At 38.4% G+C, this 25,109-nt stretch overlaps 1 protein-coding gene across 1 annotated transcript; it reads left to right on the top strand.

Moving 5' to 3' along the window:
* The first annotated feature begins 7,617 nt into the window (after positions 1-7,617).
* On the top strand, positions 7,618-17,624 carry LOC136232840 (polyribonucleotide nucleotidyltransferase 2, mitochondrial). The gene is made up of 16 exons (XM_066022279.1): positions 7,618-8,032; positions 8,856-9,011; positions 9,118-9,288; positions 10,194-10,319; positions 10,404-10,565; positions 10,769-10,888; positions 11,358-11,495; positions 11,610-11,772; positions 12,295-12,420; positions 12,710-12,840; positions 13,141-13,360; positions 13,470-13,553; positions 14,359-14,438; positions 15,300-15,443; positions 15,602-16,210; positions 16,494-17,624. Exons 1-16 carry the CDS (start codon positions 7,664-7,666, stop codon positions 16,599-16,601), a joined length of 2,907 nt encoding a protein of 968 aa, XP_065878351.1. The 5' UTR covers positions 7,618-7,663; the 3' UTR covers positions 16,602-17,624.
* The last annotated feature ends 7,485 nt before the right edge of the window (positions 17,625-25,109 follow it).

The raw sequence follows: 25,109 nt of genomic DNA, 5'->3' as shown, positions 1-25,109 counted from the left end.
AAATTATATCGAGGTAAGATTGGTTCCCTACTTTACTTAACAGCTAGTAGACCGAGCATTCAGTTCTCTGTATGCTACTGTGCTAGATATCAATCTAACCCTAAGGAATCTCATTACATAGCTGTAAAAAGAATCCTTAGTTATTTGCAAGGTTCAGTGAATGCAGGTTTATAGTATCCTAACACTCATGATTTTACACTTCTCGGATACACTGACTATGGACGAGACAAGATTGAGCGGAAAAGCACTTCAGGAGGATGTCATTTCCTTAGAAGCTGTCTTGTGTCTTGGTTCAGTAAGAAGCAGTCATCAGTAGCCTTGTCAACCACTGAAGCTGAGTACATTGCTGCTAGAAGCTGTGTTGCCCAAGTCCTTTGGATCAAACAGCAGCTGGAGGATTATGGCGTTCAAACTAAAATGATTGAAGTCAAATGTGACAACAAAAGCTCCATTGACCTATCAAAGAATCCAATCCAGCACAGCAGGATGAAGCATGTCAGCATCAGACATCACTTCATCGGAGACCATGTACTCAAAAGTGAGATAAAGCTGACCTATGTCCCAACGGATGAGCAGCTTGCTGATATCTTCACGAAGCCGCTAGCTCGTGAGCAGTTTTGCATACTAAGAGAAGTTATCGGTATGTTTAATCCTCCCCAATAAATTCTAAGTATTATTCATGGCGAGTGAGTTTTACATGCTGAGTTGTTATGCATGCTGAGTGCTTTTACCATGCAAAGTTATAAAACTGACTTATACACTCAGCACTTGAACTGCTGAGTAACTACGTTGCTGAGTAAAGCAACTTGCACAATTAGGGTTTGCACGCGTATTTAAGTAGTCTCTAGGATGACGTAAGCGTCATCATTAGTAAAACCATGCATTGTTTCTCCCAATTAATGTCAGTAATAACTGACTATCGATGGTTTGAATTCCCACCGTTTCCTCGACCTATCAAATCAACACTTACCGGCTATCAATATTGAAAGATTTCTCACTATTTACCTTCTACGCTTGATTTTCGCACTCAAACTCTCTCTCTCTCAAATCCCAAATCCCTCTGCATTTCTTAAGAAACCTTCAAGAACACCATGTCTGATTCCCAAAACCTCTCCGATGACCAATACGAGGACAACCGTTCAGATATCAATCCTGCTTCTCCACCTGAGCAGGAGTACGATGAAACCTCAGAAGAAGGAACTCAACATGGTCATGGTCAGCATGACCAACCCATGGATGAAGTCAGCATCCTTAGTGTCGACCCAAACACTGAACACTCAACTCCTTCAAAGAAGAAGAAGAAGAACAAGGACAAAAAGCCCAAGGAAAGAACCTTCATGTCTGCATTTCCAGACGTTCAGGACCTTGACATCATCCCATCATGCTGGTTCTCTAAGAGCTTCGTCGAAGCTGAGAAACCCTACTGTGAATGGATTTCTCGAAACGAATGGACAAAGCTCTTCTCCCTCAACGGCCTGACTTACCCAAGGCTAGTGACTGAGTTCTACTCAAACTTGCTGGTTGTAAAAGACGATGTTGATTACATGGTAACATACATAAATGACAAACAAATCATCATCAACCCATCATACCTGGCCATACTTTTAGACTTGAAGGAGGAAGGAGCTGAGTTAAGGAAAACCAATGACTATAAACGAGTCAAGTACGTTGCCGAGTTCTGTAAACCAGAAGGGCATGTAGGTGAAGTTTCATGCACCTCACTTGGTCAGCAGCAAAGACAAGCTCACTATATTCTGACTAACTACCTCTTCCCCAAGGTCAATTCCACATCCTCCGCATCCAACTTCGAGCAGTGCTTCCTCTGGCACATGCTGAATTACAAGCCCCTGAATATGCCAATCTTTTTGATCTGGGCAATTCAATGAAGCACTAGCGCTCTTCAGATGGGCTCACTCATCACCGAGATCCTCAAGGACCATAAGATCAGCTTCAAGGGTGAAGACAGTGTAGTAGGGATGAAAATCACTGTTGAGATCCTTACTGGACTCGCACACAACCTTCCTTTTAAATCCAAATCAAAGAAAGGAAAGGAAACAGTTATGAAGAGCAAATCAAGCTGCCCGGTAAAGGGAAAAAGAGAAAAGTAGACACATCAGCTGAACAGAAAGCTAAACCGGCGATTCAGACTGCAAAGAGAATTAAAGTGGTATTGAACAAACCTTCTCCAGCTGAGTCAGCTAAGAAGAAAGCTGAACCTGCTAAGGCTTCCCAAAAACGACCCGCTGCTGTCCAAGAAATTGAGGAGGAACAGGAGGAAACTGAGCAACCCCTAAAGAGGAAGAAGGTTTCTGGAGTTACACCCTTGAACGCAACTCCTCTGAACTTTGCTGTTCCAAAGGACTCCTTCTTCCTGCGAGCTCAGGAAACTGATGGAATTGCAACAACTCCTAGTAGTCAACATGATAAGTTTGTCTCTATTGAGAAGACAAAGAAGAATGCACCCAGCAACTCAGCTACTGAAGAACAGGCTAGTGAGCCAGCAACTGAGTCTCCTGTTGAAGAACCTGCTAAGGACGTCCGTCTAGATGTCTCTCCTAAGTCAACAAACACCATCACTGCTGACCAAACTCCATCTCCAAAACTATCAAAGGAAGGCAATGACAAACGGTTCAAAAGGAAGTCACGCAAACCACTCGTGTTTGATGTACTGGATGACTCTCCACTGCGTGATCCTATTGTTGACCTGACTACGTTGGAATTCAACTTCTTCTCCAAACCAATTGCACAACCTTCACCAGTCCAGGAAAAACAAGACTCTGTTTCTCGTAGTCAGGAACATGCCAAAGCTGATGCTTCTAAAGGTCAGAACTCTGCCGATACCGCTGCTCACACCTCAGCTGAGCAAGTAATCGAAGAACCTATTGTTCAGCTGAATGAACAAGCATCTGAAGACACTCATGCTCAGGACAATCTCGAGCTGACTCCTCCACAAGTTAATACTCAGCTCCAGAATGAAACTGAGCGGGTAGGCACTGCTGCTGCGCAAACCACTCCAACCCAAACTGAGCAGCTAGTCAACAAGTCAGCTACAATTGACGACTCAACCTCCTAGGATGCCACTCCCATTGTTCAAACTTCACTTAATCACGAGGGCACCTCCATTTCTGGTCAGCAACCAAATATCCAAATACCAGATGATAACCAGAATTCAGTTCCTGAGACTCCATTAGCTGACCCTTTAAGCTTTCTTACTACTTCTCATTCTGGGAAAAGAATTCTGCAAGTTGCTCAAGAACTGATTGCTGACATCCAACGCACTCATGCCTCTGATGCTAAGTGTCATTCTGCTGAGCCTACTCAACTGAGCACCATAACGCAACTTCTGACTGAACTCAAAGGTCTTAAGGAGCTTATGTGTGTGCTAACCAATATGGTTGCTCAGCAGCCAAAACAGGAGTTTGCTACAAGAATGATTAACCTTTATTTACATATGGTGCAACACATGGACACTATTGAAGGAAAGATAAATGCTTTATCTGCCGTAAACTCAAGTGTAGCTCAGTCGGCTCAAGTTGCTCAGGTCTTCACTCAACTCAATTTTGAGCTGACTGCTACTAGAGACTTGGTTTCCTCTTCCTCTCAATGCATAATAGAACAGATAGCTGAAGCTGTTCGTATGCTCAGCTTAACTAGAGAAGAGATGCAAACCGACCAGGCGAAGTCAACTGAAATCTTCCAACTCGCCAAGTCTACTTATCAGCATGTCAAACATCAATCCAATCAGCGCCACCACTATAATGTTGCATTGCTCAGGATGTACCATCAGTCCTACGCCAAAATGACGGACTCCATTACCTGGATGGGCACGTCACTTGAGTTTAACATTAGAAAATAGATGTTTTAACTTGTGTAATCTTAGTGTTTGCTGCTGCCATTGCTTCACTGAGTTAATATATTATCGTATCTTCTTACAAACAATTTTTTTACTTTGCTTTATGCTTATCTGCTGTGTTGATCTAATGCATAACCTCTCTCATATGTCTCCTCACTTAAAACTCATTGAACAATGTAATCTGAAACGTGTGAACATAAAAATCAAACAAGTACTAGGCCACTGAGTAAAACTACTCAGCCCCAACTAATTTACTCAGTCTACTTCCACTCTAATAATTGAACTTAATCTTCCGCTTAACCAAGTATTGAAACTGAGTAAAGTTAAAATGTTCCAAGTGCTGACCTTACTTTAAAAACTGACCTTAGACTTACTTGATTAAACCTTAAAATGTTTAAAGTAAAACTAAGTCAGTGGTTCGACCCTTACGGGGGAGAATCTTAAGAAATTAAGAAAAGGTCAACTATCACGGGGGAGCTCAACACTGAGTTCCTTATTAAATATTTTTGCCAACATCAAAATGGGGGAGTTTGTTGAAACACCTTTCCACATGATTTTGATTTGACAAAATTATTTAACCAGAATTAAATCTCCATGATAAAAATATTCTAACACATTAAATTTAAATGCTTTGATTTATTTACACTAATGTGTTTGTTCAATGTTGAGTTATTTTATAAGACATTAAGTTGTAAGGCCCATAAGAGAAAGTCAAGCTCAAGTCAACGAATGAAAGCCACACGGCCCAAGCAGATCAAAACGCAGCTCAAGTTGAATGAAACACAGGCCCAGCAAGAAGAAGGATCGAGAAGCCTTCGTCTAAAAGCTTCAAGACGAAGCCGCTGAGTTGTGCGACAATGAATTCATGTCAGCAGCTGACCTGAATAAACTTGAAGACAAAGTATTTCTACTTTGGGAAAAGTTCAAAAGACACAGGAAGCTGTCTGGAAGACTTTGCCATAAATATGGAAACATTCTGTCTAGTCTGACGAAAAGCTACTGAGCACTGTCGAAGATAGGAGATATAAGAATTTGATTGGCCAAGGACGCTGAGCACGTACTGAGTGAAAGCGACAGGAAGCCGTTTGTCTCCAACGGTTATTTCGAAATTCGAAATTACCGGTGCATCAAGTGTCACTATAAATAGGCCACTCAAACGCTTCACTCGATGCAGATCTTCAATCAAGTCAAAACGCTGACCAAATTAATACTCAAAGTTCTGTGAGAAAAGCAAAACAAATCTTACACCAATTCCAATCTTGTGTAAAAGTCTAGAGTGATCTTATTCATCTAAAGTGTCTTAGCAATTGTTGTTTAGGACAAACAAACACTTATCATTTCTAGAAATATAAAAAGGAGAAGCTGAGTACTCGGTCATAGTACTCAGCGGTAGAAATAGGAGTGAGTAGAGGAATAGAGGAAGGTACTCTTATATACTCAGCTTTCTATTGTAAAAGGTTTGCGCTCTACCTTTAAAGAGCTCAATAGAGGATTCTGAAAAGCTCGGAAGGAATTCCGGGGACTGGACGTAGGCGGAGAGGCCGAACCAGGATACGTCTACTGATAATATCTTTCTAACCCTTATCTCCTTAACATATTGCTTGCTATAATACTGCTTAGTTAAAACGCTAAAAAGAACATAAGCTGAGTTGAGTGAACTGAGAAGCTGAGTTCAGGAATAGACTCAAGTGCTATCTCTTGACTCAAGGACAGATTCAGACTTAGTCACCTGTTGACTAAGCTTGTATATAAAACTTACTCAGTATCGTCGTGCTAAAAGACTTCGAGAAAGTCTAAGTTCGAAATTGACAGTCAGCCTAACGTGAAATTTTTTAATAGTTCCTAACCCCCCCTTGGAACTAATATTGTCACGTTACACGGGACCAACAAATCGCTCCACGGTCACCACACCAAATGATAAAGTGTGAACTGAACAATAACAAACGCATTGGATTCAGTTGATTTGCATCGGGAATGGTCCTTGAGAACACTTCGACGATCAAGTTAGTGAGAGAATATATGAAGTAGAGAGAAAGTATGCAAAGAGATAAGAATAAACCTTTACTTGAATGATGTTATAGAGTATTTATGAGTATTTGGAGTAGGCAAAATGCACGTAATGCCCGTCCTTCGGATAGAGGGGTGAAATCGTATGGTATGCTTCTTGGTGGCAGCGAGGTCCTTATGTGTTTGGCGTATGAGGCTTTGTTGGGTTGACCGTGCCAACCGGTTCTAAATTGGTCTTAAATCCATCTAGAGTGAGGGCCTAATGAGTCCGAGTCCGTTCTAAATGCTTTATCAACTTATATATGTCAGGTTTAGTTGTTAACATTTTAATATATATTTTTTATAACTGTATTAGTAACACACTAAATATCTTAGATATAATTGATGTTTAGAAAATACAACGTGACAGTTAAATAGCAGTAAAATCAATATTTTCAAATTTTCGATAATGCATAACTAAAATTAATCTTATTTGGAAATATTATGATTAAATCTATACCATTTTACACATTAAAAGTAAATATGTACTTTATGGAAAACATTAGGCAATCCTTATAAAAATATATTTTAGATGATTCACCGATGTATTATAATGTACAACATTCGCTTTATTCAGACAATACAAGCATCTATATATAATGTAAAACAGTAATGATGGAGTTGAGATGTCACTTCCTTTTTTTACTGATAAAAAAATATAATATAGTATATAATATATTAATTTTAATTATATTATTATATTTATCTATAAAAATATTATTTATTAGTATTATATCTAAGAGTTTTACAAAATTTAGATTAATCCCTGAATTTTCTGCATATCTATATATATAATATAAAACAGTAATGATGGAGCTGTGGTGTCACTTCCTCATTTTTTATTGATAAAAATATAATATAATATATTAATTTTAATTATACTATTATAGTTAAAAGATTATTTAAAGTGAATACAAAAATAAAATAATAAAATTTAATTTAGATAAAACCTTTATGTCATTAATTTTAATATTTATATATCAAGATGAATTCTTACCTCGCACGGACTAAAAACTAGTATATCTATATATATATATTTAAACATTATGAGAAAATTTGAAATTAAGAAATCTCATTGGCATAACCAATAATTACAAAATAATAAACTTTTTGAAATTAAGTTACATGTAAAAAAATGAAACAATTTCTTTTGAGGTTAAATGTATAATTGGATTATTTTGAAATCGTCACTCAATTTCAATTTGTTTTAATAAAATCATTTAGCTTTGAGTTTTGTTTCAATTAGCTCACTTCGGCGATTTCAGTGATTAAGAGGGATCAGAATGATGACATGAGTGATATATCAGTATAAGTCAACTCAAATCTTTGATTAAAACGATACATGGAGTCCACACATGTGCCATATGACAACCACATATCTATTAATTTTATGGAAAATAAGAAAACTTAATTTTTTTTCATAAAAATAATTGACACGTGGCTGCCCCGTGTCGTTTTGGTCAGAAATCTGAGTTGACTCATGTTGTCTTGTTAGCCGTGGAAACATTCTAATGCCTTTTAACCACTAAAATTATCGGAGTGACTTAATTAGGACATAACTCAAAGTTGAGTGATTTTATTGAGACAAATTGAAGTTGTGTGACCATTTTGAGATAACCATATAAATTTAGTGACCAACTGTGTATTTAACCCATTTCTTTTGCATTTCAATATTTCTCTGGCGTAGAATGCATAACCAAACGCTGTCGTCTGATCGCTCGCGCGCTGAAACCTTAAAACCTTAAACCCTAAACCCTTGCTTTCATGTTCTTCTTTCCCTCCCTCTCTCTCTCCCTCTTAACTAGCCAAATGTCTTCAATAGCAAGTAGAGCGAATCCTCTTCTCCATTATCTTCCTCATTTCCTCACATGGCGAGCTCTTGGCTTTCGCACCATCTGCAGTGGTCGCCTTGGCTTCGCGCCCTCCGATGCAGACCCCCTTGTTGCCGGCACCAAGGTGCTCGAGACTTTCAGAGAAGAATTCGACATCGGATCACGACTTATTACGCTTGAAACCGGAAAAATTGCTCGATTCGCTAATGGAGCGGTCGTTTTAGGCATGGAAGAAACGAAAGTGCTATCCACAGTCACTGCCTCTAAAGGCGACTCTGTTCGAGATTTTTTACCCCTCACTGTATGATTCATTTTCGTTTTCATTTACTGTGTTAATTTGTTTATAACATTGCATTTGTGTACTTTTCAAATCGAGCATAACTTATATACATTATTACATTATGAAGTATTCTGGCTTAGTGCAATGTAATGGACTTACTAAAATTATCGGGGTTTGAATATATTTGTTTCCCATAATTGGCTAAGGAGCCGTATTCTTGTTTTTGAGTTCACGTTGCATATTATCCGATATCCAAAATGTGCAAGTGGGGTTCGATTGGTCATCAGCGTCTGAAGTTATAATAGTTTCGTTCTATTCGCTTTGCGATGATATTTTGTTACTGATAATGAGAATTCAATTAATCCATGCCCTCTTCTAGTGATATGCTGAATAAAATTGTATGAAATAAAATATTTTCACATGAGAACTCCAGCGGGTGGATTACACCCCTCAAGAAGCCTTGCTTAGGGAAAATTTGCAACATTTCTTGATCCTAAACTGATGAGATTTCCAAGGTATTAGGATTACTTAAAATATTCATTTTTACTGTTAAATCAGCAACAACAAAGAAGAAATTTAGAAGGCGATTTTGCTATTTGTCAGAATGAATGGGTAGAAAGTGATGTCCTCTTAGAAACTGTGAAGAAACTGAATATGGATAAGCTGTAATAAAACCTTTTTTGCATGGCGATGCTAGGTTACCTTTTTCCGTGAGGATGTGGCATACTAGTTGCAAATCTGTCTACTGTCTAGTATGCTACTAGGTTCAGTTCCTAACTGAAATAATACCTTTGTGCTTTTATGCTGACCATTAAGTGGATCTTAACAAATGTGGTTTTGAAAGGTTGATTACCAAGAGAAGCAATTTGCACAAGGTCTCATTCCTAACACATTCATGCGAAGGGAAGGTGCTCCGAAAGAACGTGAACTTTTATGTGGTCGTATAATTGACCGACCATTACGGCCACTTTTTCCAGCTGGGTTTTACCATGAAGTTCAGGTAGACAGTTAACTTATAGGACTTTGTATTTATCATTTTTCAGGGCAAGCTCCCTTTGGTCCTATTTTACGCATACTGTCTCTTGACATGCAATATCAATTCATAGGTAATGGCGAGTGTTCTTTCTTCAGATGGGAAACAAGATCCAGATGTAATGGCAGCTAATGCGACATCAGCTGCTCTTATGTTATCTGATATTCCTTGGGGTGGACCTATTGGAGTGATTCGCATTGGAAGGATTTGTGGCCAACTTATTGTTAATCCATCCATGGATGAGGTGATGGTCAACAGAGTTTCCTGTTACTCTGATTCAAAATCACCATTTTGTCAATAGAGTATGAAATGAATGATTTTGATTCATGCATGTATTTCAATGGTTATCTATCAATATAGAAACCATGGAGGCAGAATGGGATCATCACGGTAGTAGATACATTTTGTTAAATTAAAATAGGAAGCAGAGGAGTGATGTGGCAATCTGATTCACTAATTCCTAGCTTGGGTCCTCTTAATGATTTTGTTGGATTATAAACTTTGCTTTTCTGAAAATCTGTTTCCTACATCACAGTTTCTGTATTTAATATTCTGAACAATTCGTTATTGGATTCATACATGAATGCTTTATAAGAATGTGAAAACACAATCAAGGTTCATCTATTTTTGAAGATGTACTATTGAGTGTATGACATGGATACTTGGATTTTTTTTATTGAACCTGGATATGTAATTTACGGGTCTTCTTGAGGGAATGTGAGGACTTCATTACCTTTAAGTTAAGTTACTAAACTTATGTTTTGCAAAATCTTGCCAAATTTCTTCTTGATCTTTTTCTTTGATTTTTCTGTGGATAGAATTTTATTTTAGTCATAAATCTTATCTTTGATTTTGAAAATGATGGACTATTATTTTTCCATGTTTTTACTTCCATGCAACATGCATTATTATTGTTGTTATTCTTGGTTCTTAAATAAGGTACTGCAAGCTGTTCGTTATGTAAAATATTCTTGAAAGCTGAATGGTTAAAGGTGAAGTACTTGCTTTGTAAAGTTACATTTTTGGGTTTTAAGTCATGCACGAGGAAGAAAGGAACTGCTTTCAAGTAGTACAACCTGAAAAACCATAGTTTCATAACTTCATAATGAATCATTCTTTTCTTATTTGGATTTCTTTGTTGTGATGCAGCTTGCCTTGAGTGATCTGAACTTAGTATATGCATGTACAAGGGACAAAACTCTAATGATAGATGTACAAGCTCGGGAGATATCAGAGAGAGATTTAGAAGCAGGGTTGCGATTAGCTCATCCAGAGGTTAGTCATTTAAAGTGTTTGCATTTCTCATGGAGATCATGTTAATGGAGAGGTATTAAGATGCTTGTATGATCGATCTTTCAGGCAGTTAAATTTATCGAGCCCCAAATTAGACTTGCTGCCAAAGCTGGGAAGAATAAGAAGGACTATACGCTATCTATGATGACTGAAAGAACAATAGAAAAAGTTAGAAACCTAGCAGAATCAAAAATTGAAGCTGTTTTCACTGATTCCTCATATGGCAAGGTGCTTATTATCTGTATTTGTTAACAGGCATTTTGGTTAAAGAATTCTTGTCTGATGGCTGTGTTCTTTGCAAGCATGTGAATTTGTATGTATATGCATATGCATATGTGTACATGCAAGGGAAGAAGTGTAGAAAATTTGATTATATGTTTCTTTTACATTATTCTTATGGTTTTATAATAATCCTTACTGCACTCTTACAGTTTGAACGTGGGGAGGCTTTAGATAACATTACACAGGGTGTAAGAAAAATATTGGAGGAAGAATGTGACGAAGAAAGCCTGAAAGTGCTTCCAAAGGCAGTTGACACAGTAAGGAAACAGGTAAGCTACAAAAAAACATTGGAATGTAGTTTGTAATTTATTTTTAAGCATATAGCTGTCACAAGGAATTCTTCACATGGATGATACATATTTATCTTTTTTTTTTTTTTACTGAGAATATTCTACAATGAACTGTTATAATAAGATACAGCTATTTAAATTCACAAGGTTGATATTGATGTTCAGTTGAGCTGAGATGAGTTGTTTCACTTGTGAATATCAGAGTTTAAAAATCATCTCCATTAAACGTGAGCTTTGTTTTGAGTCATTGTGCTCCACTTCCTATGATATGATAATTAAGGCTGGCTCATGGATAAGCTATTGTGTCATATATGCTTCAAAGAATATTCTTCTTTATTATTTCCATTGAGGGAGTGCAGACTTCATTTTCTTGGAAGTTTTTTTCTATGTTTATTCTTATTGTGATTATCACACGTTTTGGATTTCTGAAATCTACAAGAAATAACAGGTCGTTCGCAGGAGGATTATTTCTGAAGGATTTAGAGTTGATGGGAGACGTCTTGATGAAGTCAGGCCACTGTATTGTGAGGCTGGTTATTTACCTATATTGCATGGGTCTTCACTTTTTAATCGTGGAGATACCCAGGTAAGTGTACGTTTTTCTGTTACTCATTTACTTGTAATGACTGAATTTGAGGGTGTTTATTGATGTTGTGTCTTTTAAGTTCAATTAAAGGATTAAATTTACTGCTACCCATAGGTACTTTGTACGGTGACACTTGGAGCACCAGGAGATGCTCAACGCTTGGTATCCTTGGTAGGACCCCCAACAAAGCGCTTCATGCTTCACTATAGTTTTCCACCATTTTCAATTAATGAAGTTGGTAAACGAGTTGGTCTCAATAGACGTGAAGTTGGCCATGGTATGCGAAATAACAGTTCATTATTGCTATGCCATCTTATATTGAATTAAATCAAGTCTCATTCATTCAGTTGTCATTTTTGTTTTTTCAAGTTTAATAACCCCTTATTAAACTGAGTAGCCGTCAGTTTTTCTTTCGGAAATCAATCCTTGCATCATTCTCTTACCATACCTTGTAAGAAAATTTAGTACTTAATAACAGTAATCTTACTTTGCATAATTGTATTCCTTCGTTTTACTTTATTAACGGAATTCATGAACAATGATTGGAGATACTATATTTAGGGTATAGTTTCTATTAGACCATTGGATCTGCCATATGTGAGACATTGCATAATTATCTTCCTTCGTATTACTTTTTTAATGGAATTCATTTTGGTGAACAATAATTGGAGATGCTATATTTAGGGTATATGTGACTGTTATCATTCTCGTGGGTGTGAATTTAGGTCTCATGTAACTTGTCTATGCAATTGATGTTCAATAAAGTGCCCTTATATATGTGGTATCTTCTTGTTACTAGGAACTCTTGCAGAGAAGGCTCTACTGGCTGTTTTGCCTCCTGAAGATGAATTCCCATATACTGTTCGTGTCAATTCAGAAGTCATGGCATCTGATGGTTCAACATCAATGGCAACTGTTTGTGGAGGTATCATTTCAAACTAGTGCTAGAATATTTTGGAACTTTCATCATCTATGCACCTCCAAAACTTTGTTATAAGAATGCAAATCTGGAGTTTCATTGCTAGCCTTTAACTGGTAGTCTCAATAAATTTATTTGGTCTGCTCTGCTCTCAAAGATTGATATTTCAGTACAGTGCTGCAACACTTGACTCCACAGAAACATGAATCTGTGTTTTGTCAGTCTGAATGCTGGAATACTTGTTTTAAATGTTGAATAACTAGCGTAACATACAATGCCTTGTCTTTTTCAATAGGTAGTATGGCTTTGATGGATGCTGGGATTCCTTTACGTGAGCATGTAGCTGGTGTTTCTGTGGGTCTTGTTAGTGAAGTTGACCCATCAACTGGTGAGATTAAGGACTATCGTATACTGACTGACATTCTGGTAAGGTTCTTGTTTGGAATCACTCAAGTCATAGAATATGGAAGCTTCATGCTGTACTCATCTCTTTACCAATTTTTGCTGGTGCAAATATTTGTTGGAAAGTGTTTGAAACTGTTGATTGCTATGCTCTTCGTTCCAGTCTCCATATATATATGTCTCTTAGTTTTAAAATCTTGTGAATTTTATTTTCAGACCTCTACTCTTATTTGCTAAATTTAAGATATCCACTTACAGCTTTTTAACCCTCCCAAAACTTTCTAAGCTGTTTTTATGGTTTTGTTGGATGTTTTATTTCTCTAGGGCCTGGAAGATCATTTGGGAGACATGGATTTCAAAATTGCTGGAACACGTAATGGAGTTACTGCAATTCAGTTGGATATAAAACCTGCTGGAATTCCTTTAGATATTATATGTGAGTGTTTGGAGCATGCACTTAAAGGTCGTCTTCAGATTCTTGACCACATGGAACGAGAGATTAGTGCACCACATACTCAAGATGACATAAATCGACCTCAACTAGGTTAAATCTTAAATCTTTTGTGTGCATTGTTGTCCCTAAACACCTGATAGTATTGAACTGGATATTTTTCTTTTCTTCTTCAACTCAAATTTTTTGTTCCATGATGCAGCTACATTTAAGTTCAGCAATGATGCTCTTCGCCAGCTACTTGGTCCACTTGGTGCTGTTAGGAGAAAAATTGAAGATGAAACAGGTATGAAGGATCAGCCATATGTGTTATCTCTCTACTTGCTCATATTTATAGTTTCATTTGTCTTAGAATGTATTCACTTTAAAAGCGTTACCTAATTAAAAATTTATGCAGATTCAATAGTTAATGGCGTTATTTTGTTTTTTGATATCCTTGTTGATCAATGACGATGCAATCTCACTATGGTAGTCTAAGTGCTTAATATTTCACTTGATCTTCCCCATTAGGTTTGGTATATTGTACTTGAATGGAAACAAATCCAAACTTTAAGATGTAAGGAGTCATTTATGAGGGTAGCAAGTAGTCCTCTGTAAGATTGTTCAGTTATCTCACCGCTAGTGTACTATTGGTCATAGGATATAAGAAGAAATTAATTTCTATTATTCATTATCTTGCTCCCTTCCCATCTTTTTATTGTCGGTCATTTGTTAATCTTGTAATATTGTATTGTTTTCACGAAAGATGATTTGGTCTATCTTCAGATGAATTTAACAAGATCTATTGTTTTCTCCAAAGATGATTTGACCTCTCTTTAGATGAATTTAACAAGATTTTTTAAGTTCACTACAGTATCAAGTAAAGGGAATGACAAATGTCAGAGGAAGTTTCTCTATGTGTGCATGCTATGATATGGGGAACTTATCAATCACACTATTGATGATGTGTTCTGAATTAATTCCAGTTTCTGGATCATTCACCAATGACTTTAAGGTTTTTGCATACATGCTGTGTAAACAAAAAAAATTTCAAATACTTCAGTTGTATATTATAAGGATGCTCACAATATTCAAATCTTTACACTATCTAGGTGCAAGGTTCTCCATCAGTGATGGGACACTTACGGTAGCTGCTAAAAATCAGGCTGTAATGGAAAAAGCAAAAGAAAAGGTATTTCTCATGCTCCACGCTCTCTCAGTTAGAAGCAAATATGGTTATATCGTTTGATATTTTATAGGAGGTGCATTTGTTGTTAACTTTTGCATGTGCTTCAGATCTTCAGGACCGCTTTCACCAGGTCTTGATAATTAGGAACCTATAAAAGCAAATAAAAAATAGAAGCTCCAGAAGGTTTTGTCAAGTTAACATGGTTTACATTGGTTGAGAACTTTTGATATGAAAATTCAGCTAAGCTCATTGAAGTTGATGCATTGTCTGTCTTGGATGGTTCCTTTTTCAGTCAATGCTGAGAAGCACCAGAACCTGATTAATTTAGTTTTATAATTATACCTTGGATGTATTGAGGTAGTCAGGTTCATCAAACAAAGGTACTTACTGTATTGTTGGGAGGGTAGAGGGACAGAGCATCATTTATTAGGAAGGCTGCAAAATTCAAGAGTAGTTTTATTATTGCCCTGATTGTGGGATATAATTGTAAGGTTGAACAATATATGTCATTGTTGATAAACATGGTGCATTTCTGCAATTTATTGTGTTAATCCTCTGTTCTTTGAAACCTCAAACAACTCATTGTCTATCCCTGGCTCTATGAAGCAAGAATATTAGCACATAATTCTTTTTGGTGATTGAAGGATGCTATAGTGGATTGCTTTTGTGCTGGAAATACAATCATAAAATGTTTCATCTATTAATTTGAAACTTTCTCAAATTCTTGTGCAGCGGCTTTCTGTATATCATGCATTCCTTAGATATCCTTATTAGCTATTAATGAGTAGGTTTTTATTCTAATCAGGACTGTCTCTATTTGCCTTGGCACCTTTATTCCTTTTGCTTCTTTATTCTGTTTCTCAGATTGATTTCATACTTGGTCGTGAAATTGAAATCGGCGGGCTTTACAAAGGCATTGTAACTTCTATAAAAGAATATGGTGCCTTCGTTGAATTTAATGGGGGTCAGGAAGGTCTGCTACACATTTCTGAGTTATCACATGAACCGGTATGTAACAGTTTGTCTTTGCCAGTTGAGTAAACTAAATTGCTTATGGTTGGTCTTGTTATACATGTGTATAATAGTCTTTCCGTTTACTGGATTTTTCCTTGTCACTTGCATTTTACTTTTTCACATGTGATGGATTTAACCTTCCCTTTTATCAGGTCTCCAAGGTTTCAGACATTGTGTCTGTTGGCCAGCAGCTTAATTTGATGTGCATAGGGCAGGATGTTCGTGGTAATATTAAATTATCCCTCAAAGCAACTCTATCACAATCAAGGTCAAAGACCGGTTATGCAGATAATGAATCAGTTCCTGCCACAAAAGAAGTGTCTAAGGTTTGGGCATCAGTTAAAAGTGCATCTGATGGACAAAATGAGCTGCAACCTATCTCCGAGTTGCTATCCAGTAGAAGTGTAGTTAATTCTTCAACTTCTTCATCAACACCAATTGTAATTCGAAGTGTTGCAGAGTGTGAGGAGGAGGAAAAATCTACTAGCCTGAATCAGGGTCCTCCAGCTGCAAAAAAACTCGCGAGGGCTCCAAAAGGCATACGTACAAAAACTGATGAATCTAGTTTACCATTCTCTAGTTCTGGTATCAGTGCAGATACTGAAAATACCTTGAATAATAAGAAAACTGCAGCCGAGGCTCTTGTGAGTGCGGAAAATTTGAAAATTGGAACAAAGGTTACTGCCAAGGTTTATCAGATTCGCGCTCATGGCTTGGTTCTTGATTTGGGTGGTGGACTTCATGGAATGTTTCGGTTTCAGGTATGTATTATCTCGGTAGTTGTGATTTTACAAAAGCCTGTCTTATCAGAGTAGCGCACTTTCATGATATAGGACTTGTTTTTGATGAAAAAAATACAAATTATCTGCATCTCATGCTCACTTTATTGGTGAACATTTACTCATTGCATAAATTCAAGTAATTCATTTACACTATAATTGCAATGATGATGGAAATCAGCATGCTTCTATATACAACGATCTTTACAAGTGTTCAGTTCACTCCATTTATCATACCTTTTACTTGGCTTTTTTGTTGCTGCAGACAAATAGCAAGAGGGAGTTCGAAGTGGGCAGTGAGCTTCGAGTCGAGTGTACAAGCTTTTCCAGCAAAGGTATTCCAATTATGTCTTTGGTGGATGATGATGAGTAGCAGCATGTTGTTGGCAATGTTTTTTGAGTTAATAGCCGCACAAAAGATAATCAACAGAAGTTGAGTCGTAGAAATTCTTGCAGCAGTAGGCAGTAGCTGGATATTAAATTATTAACAGAAATTTTGCACCAACATGGTTGACTAACTGAATTGCAGATGTGGATTTAGTTTGCACTAGTCTCTCTGATATGGCAAAAACTAAGTAATCAGTGAGCAATTTGCTCATTTCAGGAGAAGGACGACCAAGTTCTTGAAACTAACTATGTGCATGCTCCATTGCTATGTGGTTGGTTGGCTTTCATCGTTTTGTACATGTTGAAATTTTCCAATTGTCGCAGTTGTTTTTTCGTAAGGAATGGAGGATATCGATGTTTCTACTGGAAAGATGAGAGTTAAGATCATTTTAATGAAAAGTAATATATAGTCTCGCCTTACGCTATCAGCAGCTCGATTTTCCGTTAATTCCATTTTGTTTCCATTAATTACATATAAGATACTGGTTATTATGTAATTGGCTCTTCAACTAGTTGTGAGCCAATTCTCTCGCTCTTGTCTGGCCATAACGTTGACAAGGCATGCCTGGCCATTCCTAAACTGGATTGCAGATAGCGGTACATGCCATGATCTTCAACACTCAATTCGAACCCCTAAAAGAAAGTTTAGCCTAAAAGCTTGAACCCTGGTTCATCGAGTTAGATGAAGTAAATGAGGGAATAATGAGTCTGGCAACCAGAGGTTTTGGATAAGATTGTAGCTTGGGCCGAGAAAGCTAAGCGAGCAAAGAAAGAAAAAGAATTGAGTACTAATTTCACTACTCTCAATGCCCTAAGAGAAACATGTTCATGTGGAATGAGGTTCATGTGGAATGAGAAAAGCTCGATCAAAAGGAATTACGTTACCCTGAGAAGAAAAAAAGAAGAATATGGTAAGGACTTGAATGCCTATTGTCCGTTTCATCACGTAACAGTTGCTTTGAGTTGGATCTAAAGGGGTCATCCACATAATTGTAGGAGGATCTGACTTCGAAAATCCATATCCGTTTTGCACACTGATGTCTTGGTGATAGAAGATGAGATCGAGGGCTATATTGTCGAAATGGTACTAGTTAATACCAGAAGCTTCGCCAATATAATCACCAAAAAGGTATTCAAGAGGTTGTAGATAGGAAAGATGGATAAATTTCATCAATGGTGTACAACCTTTGCCTTATTTCACACTTTGGTATACAATCTTCAATTTGTATATCGGGTCAAAATGACCGGTCAACGCGAAATCAACGTGCCATGTCAGCAATTTGACCGGTTAAAGAGTCAAAATTTGACCATCTAATATTAACTTAACTTGATACCCTCTTCTTCCTCCTCCTTTCTCTTTTTCTTTCTCTCCCTAACTTCTCTCTCTTATTTCTTTTCATTTAATCATTCCTCTCATTAGTTTTGATAATTTTCACCCGTTGATGAGGTGATTATCTCATCTCAATCATCCTTTATCAACTTTTCAAAAGTAAGGAATTAATCGAATGTAATCATCCTTTATGAATTTTTTAAAAATAAGGATAATTGAATATAAAAGGATGGACACTTCTTCAATGAATGGAGGCTTCATCTGGTTCCACTACATCAAATACTACAACACCTGACTCATAGGCAAAAATGGTGGCTTCATCTGATGAAGTCTCTTTTTGAAGCAGAGGGCATAGATTCACTGACTAAAGCAAGCCAGGAAAGTAAGCCTGTCTCTTTTCTCAGCCTTTTCCGTTTTTAGCCTTTCTTCCCCTATCTCAAATTCAACGTCTACACTTTGGACGATGACTTCGTTTCCAGACTCATTTCTACTTCAATCCGTTCTGCTCTCGATTACCCTTTGAACTACTTTCGGAGCTACTTAGCCGATATTCTCCCTTCATGTGTCAGGCGAGTCCTTTATCTAGACTCCGATTTAGTCCTCGTCGACCATATTGCAAAACTCGACGGTACATCACTCGACAAAAAAGCAGTCCTCGCAGCTAATGCGAATTTCACTTCGTATTTCACTCCATCATTTTAGTTAAATCCTTATTAAATTGATGGAGCTGTTCAAAATTTGCTGGAAACAGCGAGGTCAGCTATAAGTTTGTACATATTAGTGAGACAAATTGAAAGTTGTACACCAAAATATGAAATATGGCAAATGTTGTAGGAAAGATAAGGAAAGCAAAGGGTGGATCTGATCCATGGGCCTATTTTAGGAGTAGGTAGATTTTTTTTATCCATGTGGAGGGGAAGACAATGATGAAGTGTTAAATGTGAGGAGGGAAAAAGAATTGGAGGACAGGTTGTGAATTTGCCATTATCGACAGGCAGTTGACCTGTAATGCAATCTTGGGGAGGAGGGAGATTCCTCAAAAGTAGGGATGACAGGTAGGGTATCTGTAGGTAGTGTTAATCCCAACGGGTATACGTTTTGCATCCCATACTCGTCCAATTTAATTTATGGGTACGCGCAGGTACTCTTACCCGTTAAAAATTAATAAATAAAACAAAAAATATTACAAATTTAACAAAGTATAAATTTAATAATTCATTAATCTAAAAATTGAACAAATTGAACATTAATCAATAAGAATAAAGTATTTTAGCGATATCACTCAATGGTTGAAGAACAAAAGGCTGGGGTTTCAAATCTCACATCTTAAATCTGCAAAATAATATTTTTTAAATATATAAAAGAGTTATAATAGGTAACGGGTCTCAGGTACTATATGGATATTGACCCATTCCATTACCCTAACGGGTAATAGTTTTGATTCCGTACCCATCTCATACCCTTTTATACGGGTGATAGCATCTAGATATTATCAAATGGCCAATTCATAAAGCTTCACAAAACTAAAGGACTAAAGGAGCATTTAGCCAGTGGCTACAGCCAGATATACGCCAACAGGATGGCGTACGAGGCAAGTTATATGCCACGGTGGATCCTTGGATCCAACAATACGCCTTGGGATGATCATACATCTTAAAGAGGCTCACAATCGCCATGTTTCGGAAGATTCGCCATATGGCATCGATACGCCCAAAGGATGTAGGTGTCGTCTTCCCATATGGGAACCGAAACCATTAATGGCAAGTAATAGCTCCATAAATGAACTAACGACCATACTTAAATGAACTCAGTAACTGTCATTAATGGAGACTTTCTAGCTACGAGATTGAGGGTTACTACTATCCTAGTATAAATAAATAGTCTTGCATCCCAAACTATTGAGGTACGCTTTCCTATGCTATTCTTCGTGCTTTAGTTTTATCATTTTATACACTTTTCTGACTTTAGCATCGGAGTCCCCTCCGGCCAAACCCAACGGCGCCCCCCACATGTGGAGCTCCAACGTGAATTCAACCGGGAGATATCAATTGGTGCGGTGAACGTGGAGGCTCTAATCATAAAAGAGCTTACACCACGAACATAAGATGGCTAATGAAGGACTGAATCCTTCATCTGGAATTACAACATCCCCACTTACTGCTCCGGCATCACTAAGTAATGCCCCAGCAATCCCCGATAATCAAGGAAATGATCTACCTCCTCTTGTTTATGACGCACGGGAAATGTCGCTAGAAACCTACACTGATCTTGTCATGGAACTGGTGGCGAACAATTACGGCACGACAACTGCGGACTGATTGAGACCATATTTTGCTAACCTAGTTGTAGGTGGACCAACAACAGGAATTGTACCGCCTCTTCGCCGCCCTCCGCCGAGGCCCAGAATATCAGATTGGGAAAGTGCTACTGTGAGACCACGAGCCAGGCACGAATCGCCGTTCCTATTCCAAGATCCTGTAGATGCAGTCAACACAAATGCAGAGCTAGGACATGACCTGCCCTTGAATAGAAGATTGTTTGAAGAACCGCCTAAAGGGAGCCGAAGGAACAATATGGTACCTTCAAGAAACATGCAGAACCCCAGAATCGTAATTGGAGGGCAACAACCACCTCCCGCAGTGGTAGCAGGGTAGGAGCAGCCACCTGGAGCAGCGACGGTTCAAGGTCACCGAGGAGGTGGAGTTGCTAGCCCTAAACGCAGAAGGCGATCCCATTCCCATAACAGGAAGCGATCCCGTTCTCATAATAGAAGAGCACCCCCTCCACCCCGGAGGCATGGTAGGGGTGGCAGGCATTCCCCATCGGATCTGTTATCAAGTTCTTCTAGATCTCGACGCAGTAGATCAAGTAGTAGAGATCGCCCAAGGATAGACCATGATTACATAAACGCTGAAATTGCTAGGGGTATTCAAACCGCCTTCCAAAGGCAGAACGAGGAGAATGCGAGGCACAATCTGCACGCCAACAGAGAATCACCATTCTCAAGGCATATCTTGGAATTTGCACCAGACAGATGGTTCAAAATCCTTAACGTTCCCAACTATATGGGAGAGCAAAATCCAGAAGCCCATGCTAGGAAATATAGAGAGTTGCTGGAAATCAACGATGCTAGTGAAGGTATCCTGTTCCGAATGTTCTTGACTACGTTGAAGGGACCAGCATACGAATGATTTCAATCCCTCCCACCAGGATCCATAGACAGCTGGGAGCAATTGAGCAGAGAATTCTGTGCTAAATTCGCAGGTAGCATTCCCCCAGTCGTATCATCTCGTAAGCTTTTCGAGCTTAAGCAGAAAGAGGGCGAACCCCTCAGAGATTACATCAACAAGTTCAACAAATTGTGCATCCAAGTAATTGATGTAGACGTTCCTACGACAGTTGAAGCAGTGATAAAAAAACACCAAATGTGCTTACAGGAAAAGATGGTAAGATATAAACCCAAAAGCATTACTGAACTTATGGAAAAGTGTAAGGGGTTTATGGAGATTGATGATATTTGGAGGGAATCCACATCTTCCCCAAAACATGGAAAGGGCGAATCAAGAAGAGAGGATAAAGAAAAGGAGCAGGAAAAAGCTTCTGAATCATCTGCCAGAGGCAGACGCAGGAGTTCAAGGAATAGGCAAGCGTACACTCTGTTGAACGCCCCCAAAAGTGAGGTATTGATGTGGCTGGAGAATAGCCAACACAAACGACACATTACATATCCTGAACCAAAAGGGGGGAGTATATCAATGTTAGAAAGAACCCCAAGAATTATTGCAGATACCATAGAAGGAATGGTCATGATACTGATGCATGTTGGGAGTTAGCTAAAGAAATCGAAAGGTTAATCAAGAAGGACAAGTTGGATAGGTTCATCCAAGATGATAAAAAGCAAAATGATCATATACAGAAAATTGATCCAAAGAAGAAGGTGAAGGGCGTTATAAACATTATCGTTGGCGGACCGGGCTATCAACCACCCGCCAAAAAGTAAAAAACATCCGCCTAAGATCGATCATCGTTTAATCATCCATTTGCAGAAATAGCCCAGTGATCCCCCCACATGCAGACGCCTTAGTCATTACTATGGTGGTTGAAGGTTGGGAGATGAAGCGAGTAATGGTAGATACTGGCAGTTCATGCAATGTCATTACCAGAGGAGCATTTGCAAAACTGAAGGTTGATCCAATCAAGGTAGAAACAACTATAGTTGATATCCTAGGAGTGACGGGCCACACTATTCAGACCAAAGGCCATGCAACTTTGGAGTGCGAGCTGGAGGATGATGATCAAGCTTGGATTGGTGATTTTGAGTTCTCTATCATGGATGGACAACTTGCTTATAACATTATCCTCCGACGACCGTTCATCTTAGAAGTAGCAGCCCTAATCTCCATTCGCCATCTGACAATGTACATTCCCACCAGCAAAGGAGGAGTAATGATTAGTGGAAACCAAAAGGTGGCTTAAGAAACCTACTCGGCGTCTTTATCCATCCGCTCACAGTCTAAAGATGATGAAGGCGAGGAAGATGAACTCGTCACTATAGCTTTGGGTGACACAGAGATGTTCCTTATTGCTGATGGAAAGCGGGTGCAGATCGCCAAAGGATTAAAACCTGAGATCAAAGAGGATGTTACAAAAGTCCTCATTGAATGTGAAAGCGTGTTTGCATGGGAAAATGAGATCCTGACAGGAGTAAGCCCAGACGTGATTACTCACAAGTTGAACATAGCTGAAGATGCTGTTCCAGTGGCTCAGAAACGCCGAAACCATGGTCTAGAGAGGCAAAAAGCTATTGAGGAGGAAATAACAAAATTAAAAAAGGATGATGCGATTGAAGAAGTTATCCATACACAGTGGTTGGCGAATGTGGTGTTAGTCAAGAAAGCTGGCGGATCCTATAGAATGTGCATTGATTTCACTGATCTTAATAAGGCGTGTCCCAAAGATAATTATCCACTGCCTTGCATTGACATTCTTGTGGATGGAACCGCCGGGTATGGAGTATACTCATTTACGGATGTCAAATCGAGCTATCACCAGATCCCGATGGAACCCTCAGACCGAATTAAAACTTCTTTCGTGACGCATCAAGCTACGTACTGCTTTAAAGTCATGCCCTTTGGGCTCAAGAACGCGAGAGCCACTTACCAGCGTATGATGAACAAATTTTTTGAAGGAAAGGATGGGAGCAACTTCTCTGTTTATGTTGATGACATGATCATTAAAAGCACCACCATGGAGAAACATGCGGATGACATCAAGGAAGTCCTAGAAGTCCTCCGCAAGCACGACATCAAGCTCAATCTAGAGAAGTGTACCTCCAGAGCAACTTATGGAAAATTTCTTGGTTATATGTGTCGCACCCTGGCTTCCGGTTTTTACGCAGGTCGGGGTGCGTGGCCGACTCGATCCGCCTTTCTCGTGTTTAAGGTTTCGAGTCACCACCAATCATCACTTGTAAATACGTGTGCGGGTGTGATTGGTAGCCCTATCTGTTTGGATTGACTCTGTGTGGTTTGATTTTGATAAGGACGATCTTCGGAGAGATTTAAGGTTCGTTTTTCCGGTTACGTGTAGGGAAGAGATATGACCTCACCTTACCCCGCCCGACGTATCGGTACTATTGTGATATTACATGTTTGCTATTTGCTTTGCTTTGAATTGTCGATATAAATCAGGCACTCGCGCGTGTTTTGGGGTTATTGGGTTTAGGTTTGAATTCTAATGACGTTTTCACATCGATTAGAATTAATTTGGTTATGAATCCGAATGACGTTTTCACATCAATCCGAATTAATTTAGTTATGAATTCGGATGACGTTTTCACATCAATCCGAATTAGTTTAGTTATGAATTCGGATGACGTTTTCACATCAATCCGAATTAGTTTAGTTATGAATTTAGATGACGTTTTCACGTCGATCCGAATTCATTTGGTTATGAATTCGAATGCCGTTTTCACATCGATCCGAATTAATTTGGTTTACGAATTCGAATAACGTTTTCACATCGATTCGAATTAATTTGGTTTACGGATTCGAAGAACGTATTCACATCGATTTGAATGACGTTATCTCGAAATTCGTAATTATATGTGTGAACCCATACAATAGAAATAATTAACTTTATTCGCGCAATTGTATGAAATTGAAATGAATGGATTCAGTTAGTAGGATAATTGATAACAGAGTAAAATAAAGGGAAAATGATTTAATTAGAACATCTAAAAATTAGTTTGGATTTAAATTGAGACTTAAACGAACTAGAGGCGGAGTGATTGTGATTTGTAAGGAGTTAACCGAACTCAAATCTAGGCAATTGTGGCTCAACTGAAATATGGAGGGATTTAATCGAAAGACATGAAACAAATGGGGTTAACTGGTAAATTCAAAGGGATCTAATTGAAATGAATTTGGATTAACAGGGATTAAACAAGATTGATTAACATTGGAGGGTTACAAGGGTGATTAACCCATTTACATATTCATCATTTGGGTAGAACCCATTTCATCCGCCCCTTATTTCTTTTCCTTCCTTCATTTCCCCAAAACTAAAAACAGCACCCTCATCTCCCATGGTCGATCTCTTCCTCGGCACCGCAAGCTCCGACCGCATCACTCAACTTTCTCGCCTTCTCCCTCCTCCTCTCTGGTTCTATCTTCCGTTTCCTATGGGTTTCACCTAATTATCGACCCGCTTGGGTCTTACCGAAAAAAATTCCAGGAACAACGCGTTTCTAGCCTCCGATGAGGAACTCTGAGTTCCTGAGGAGGTTCAGTTGATATACAATCTACATGCAAAGGTAAGTTTTGAGGTTTGTGGGTTTCTTTGCTCTCTCTCCCCTTTTTCCGACCTCAGTTTCTCTTCGGGTCCCTTTGCGAGTTCTAAGAACTCTTGGAGGAGTAATGCTATGTCTTTGATTTGAGGTAGATGTTTGCTATGTTGATCTCGTTAGAGACGTGTTGTTTATTCGATTTGAAATTCTTGTGGTATTGTCTTTGTTGATGGATTATTTGTTGGGACAATTTGATTTGGCATGCTTTTGGTATTTTTTCTTGTTGGGAATGGATTATTTACTGGGAATAATTTGGCTTGAGATATTTTTTGGGATGCTTGGCTGTGTGGGTTCGATTTTGGCTATTCCTACTGTTA

This window comes from Euphorbia lathyris, chromosome 6 (genome assembly GCF_963576675.1).
Source record: "Euphorbia lathyris chromosome 6, ddEupLath1.1, whole genome shotgun sequence".
Lineage (NCBI taxonomy): Eukaryota > Viridiplantae > Streptophyta > Magnoliopsida > Malpighiales > Euphorbiaceae > Euphorbia > Euphorbia lathyris.
The sequence above is the reverse complement of the archived record's forward strand: the minus strand, read 5'-3'. Positions and strand labels throughout refer to the sequence as shown.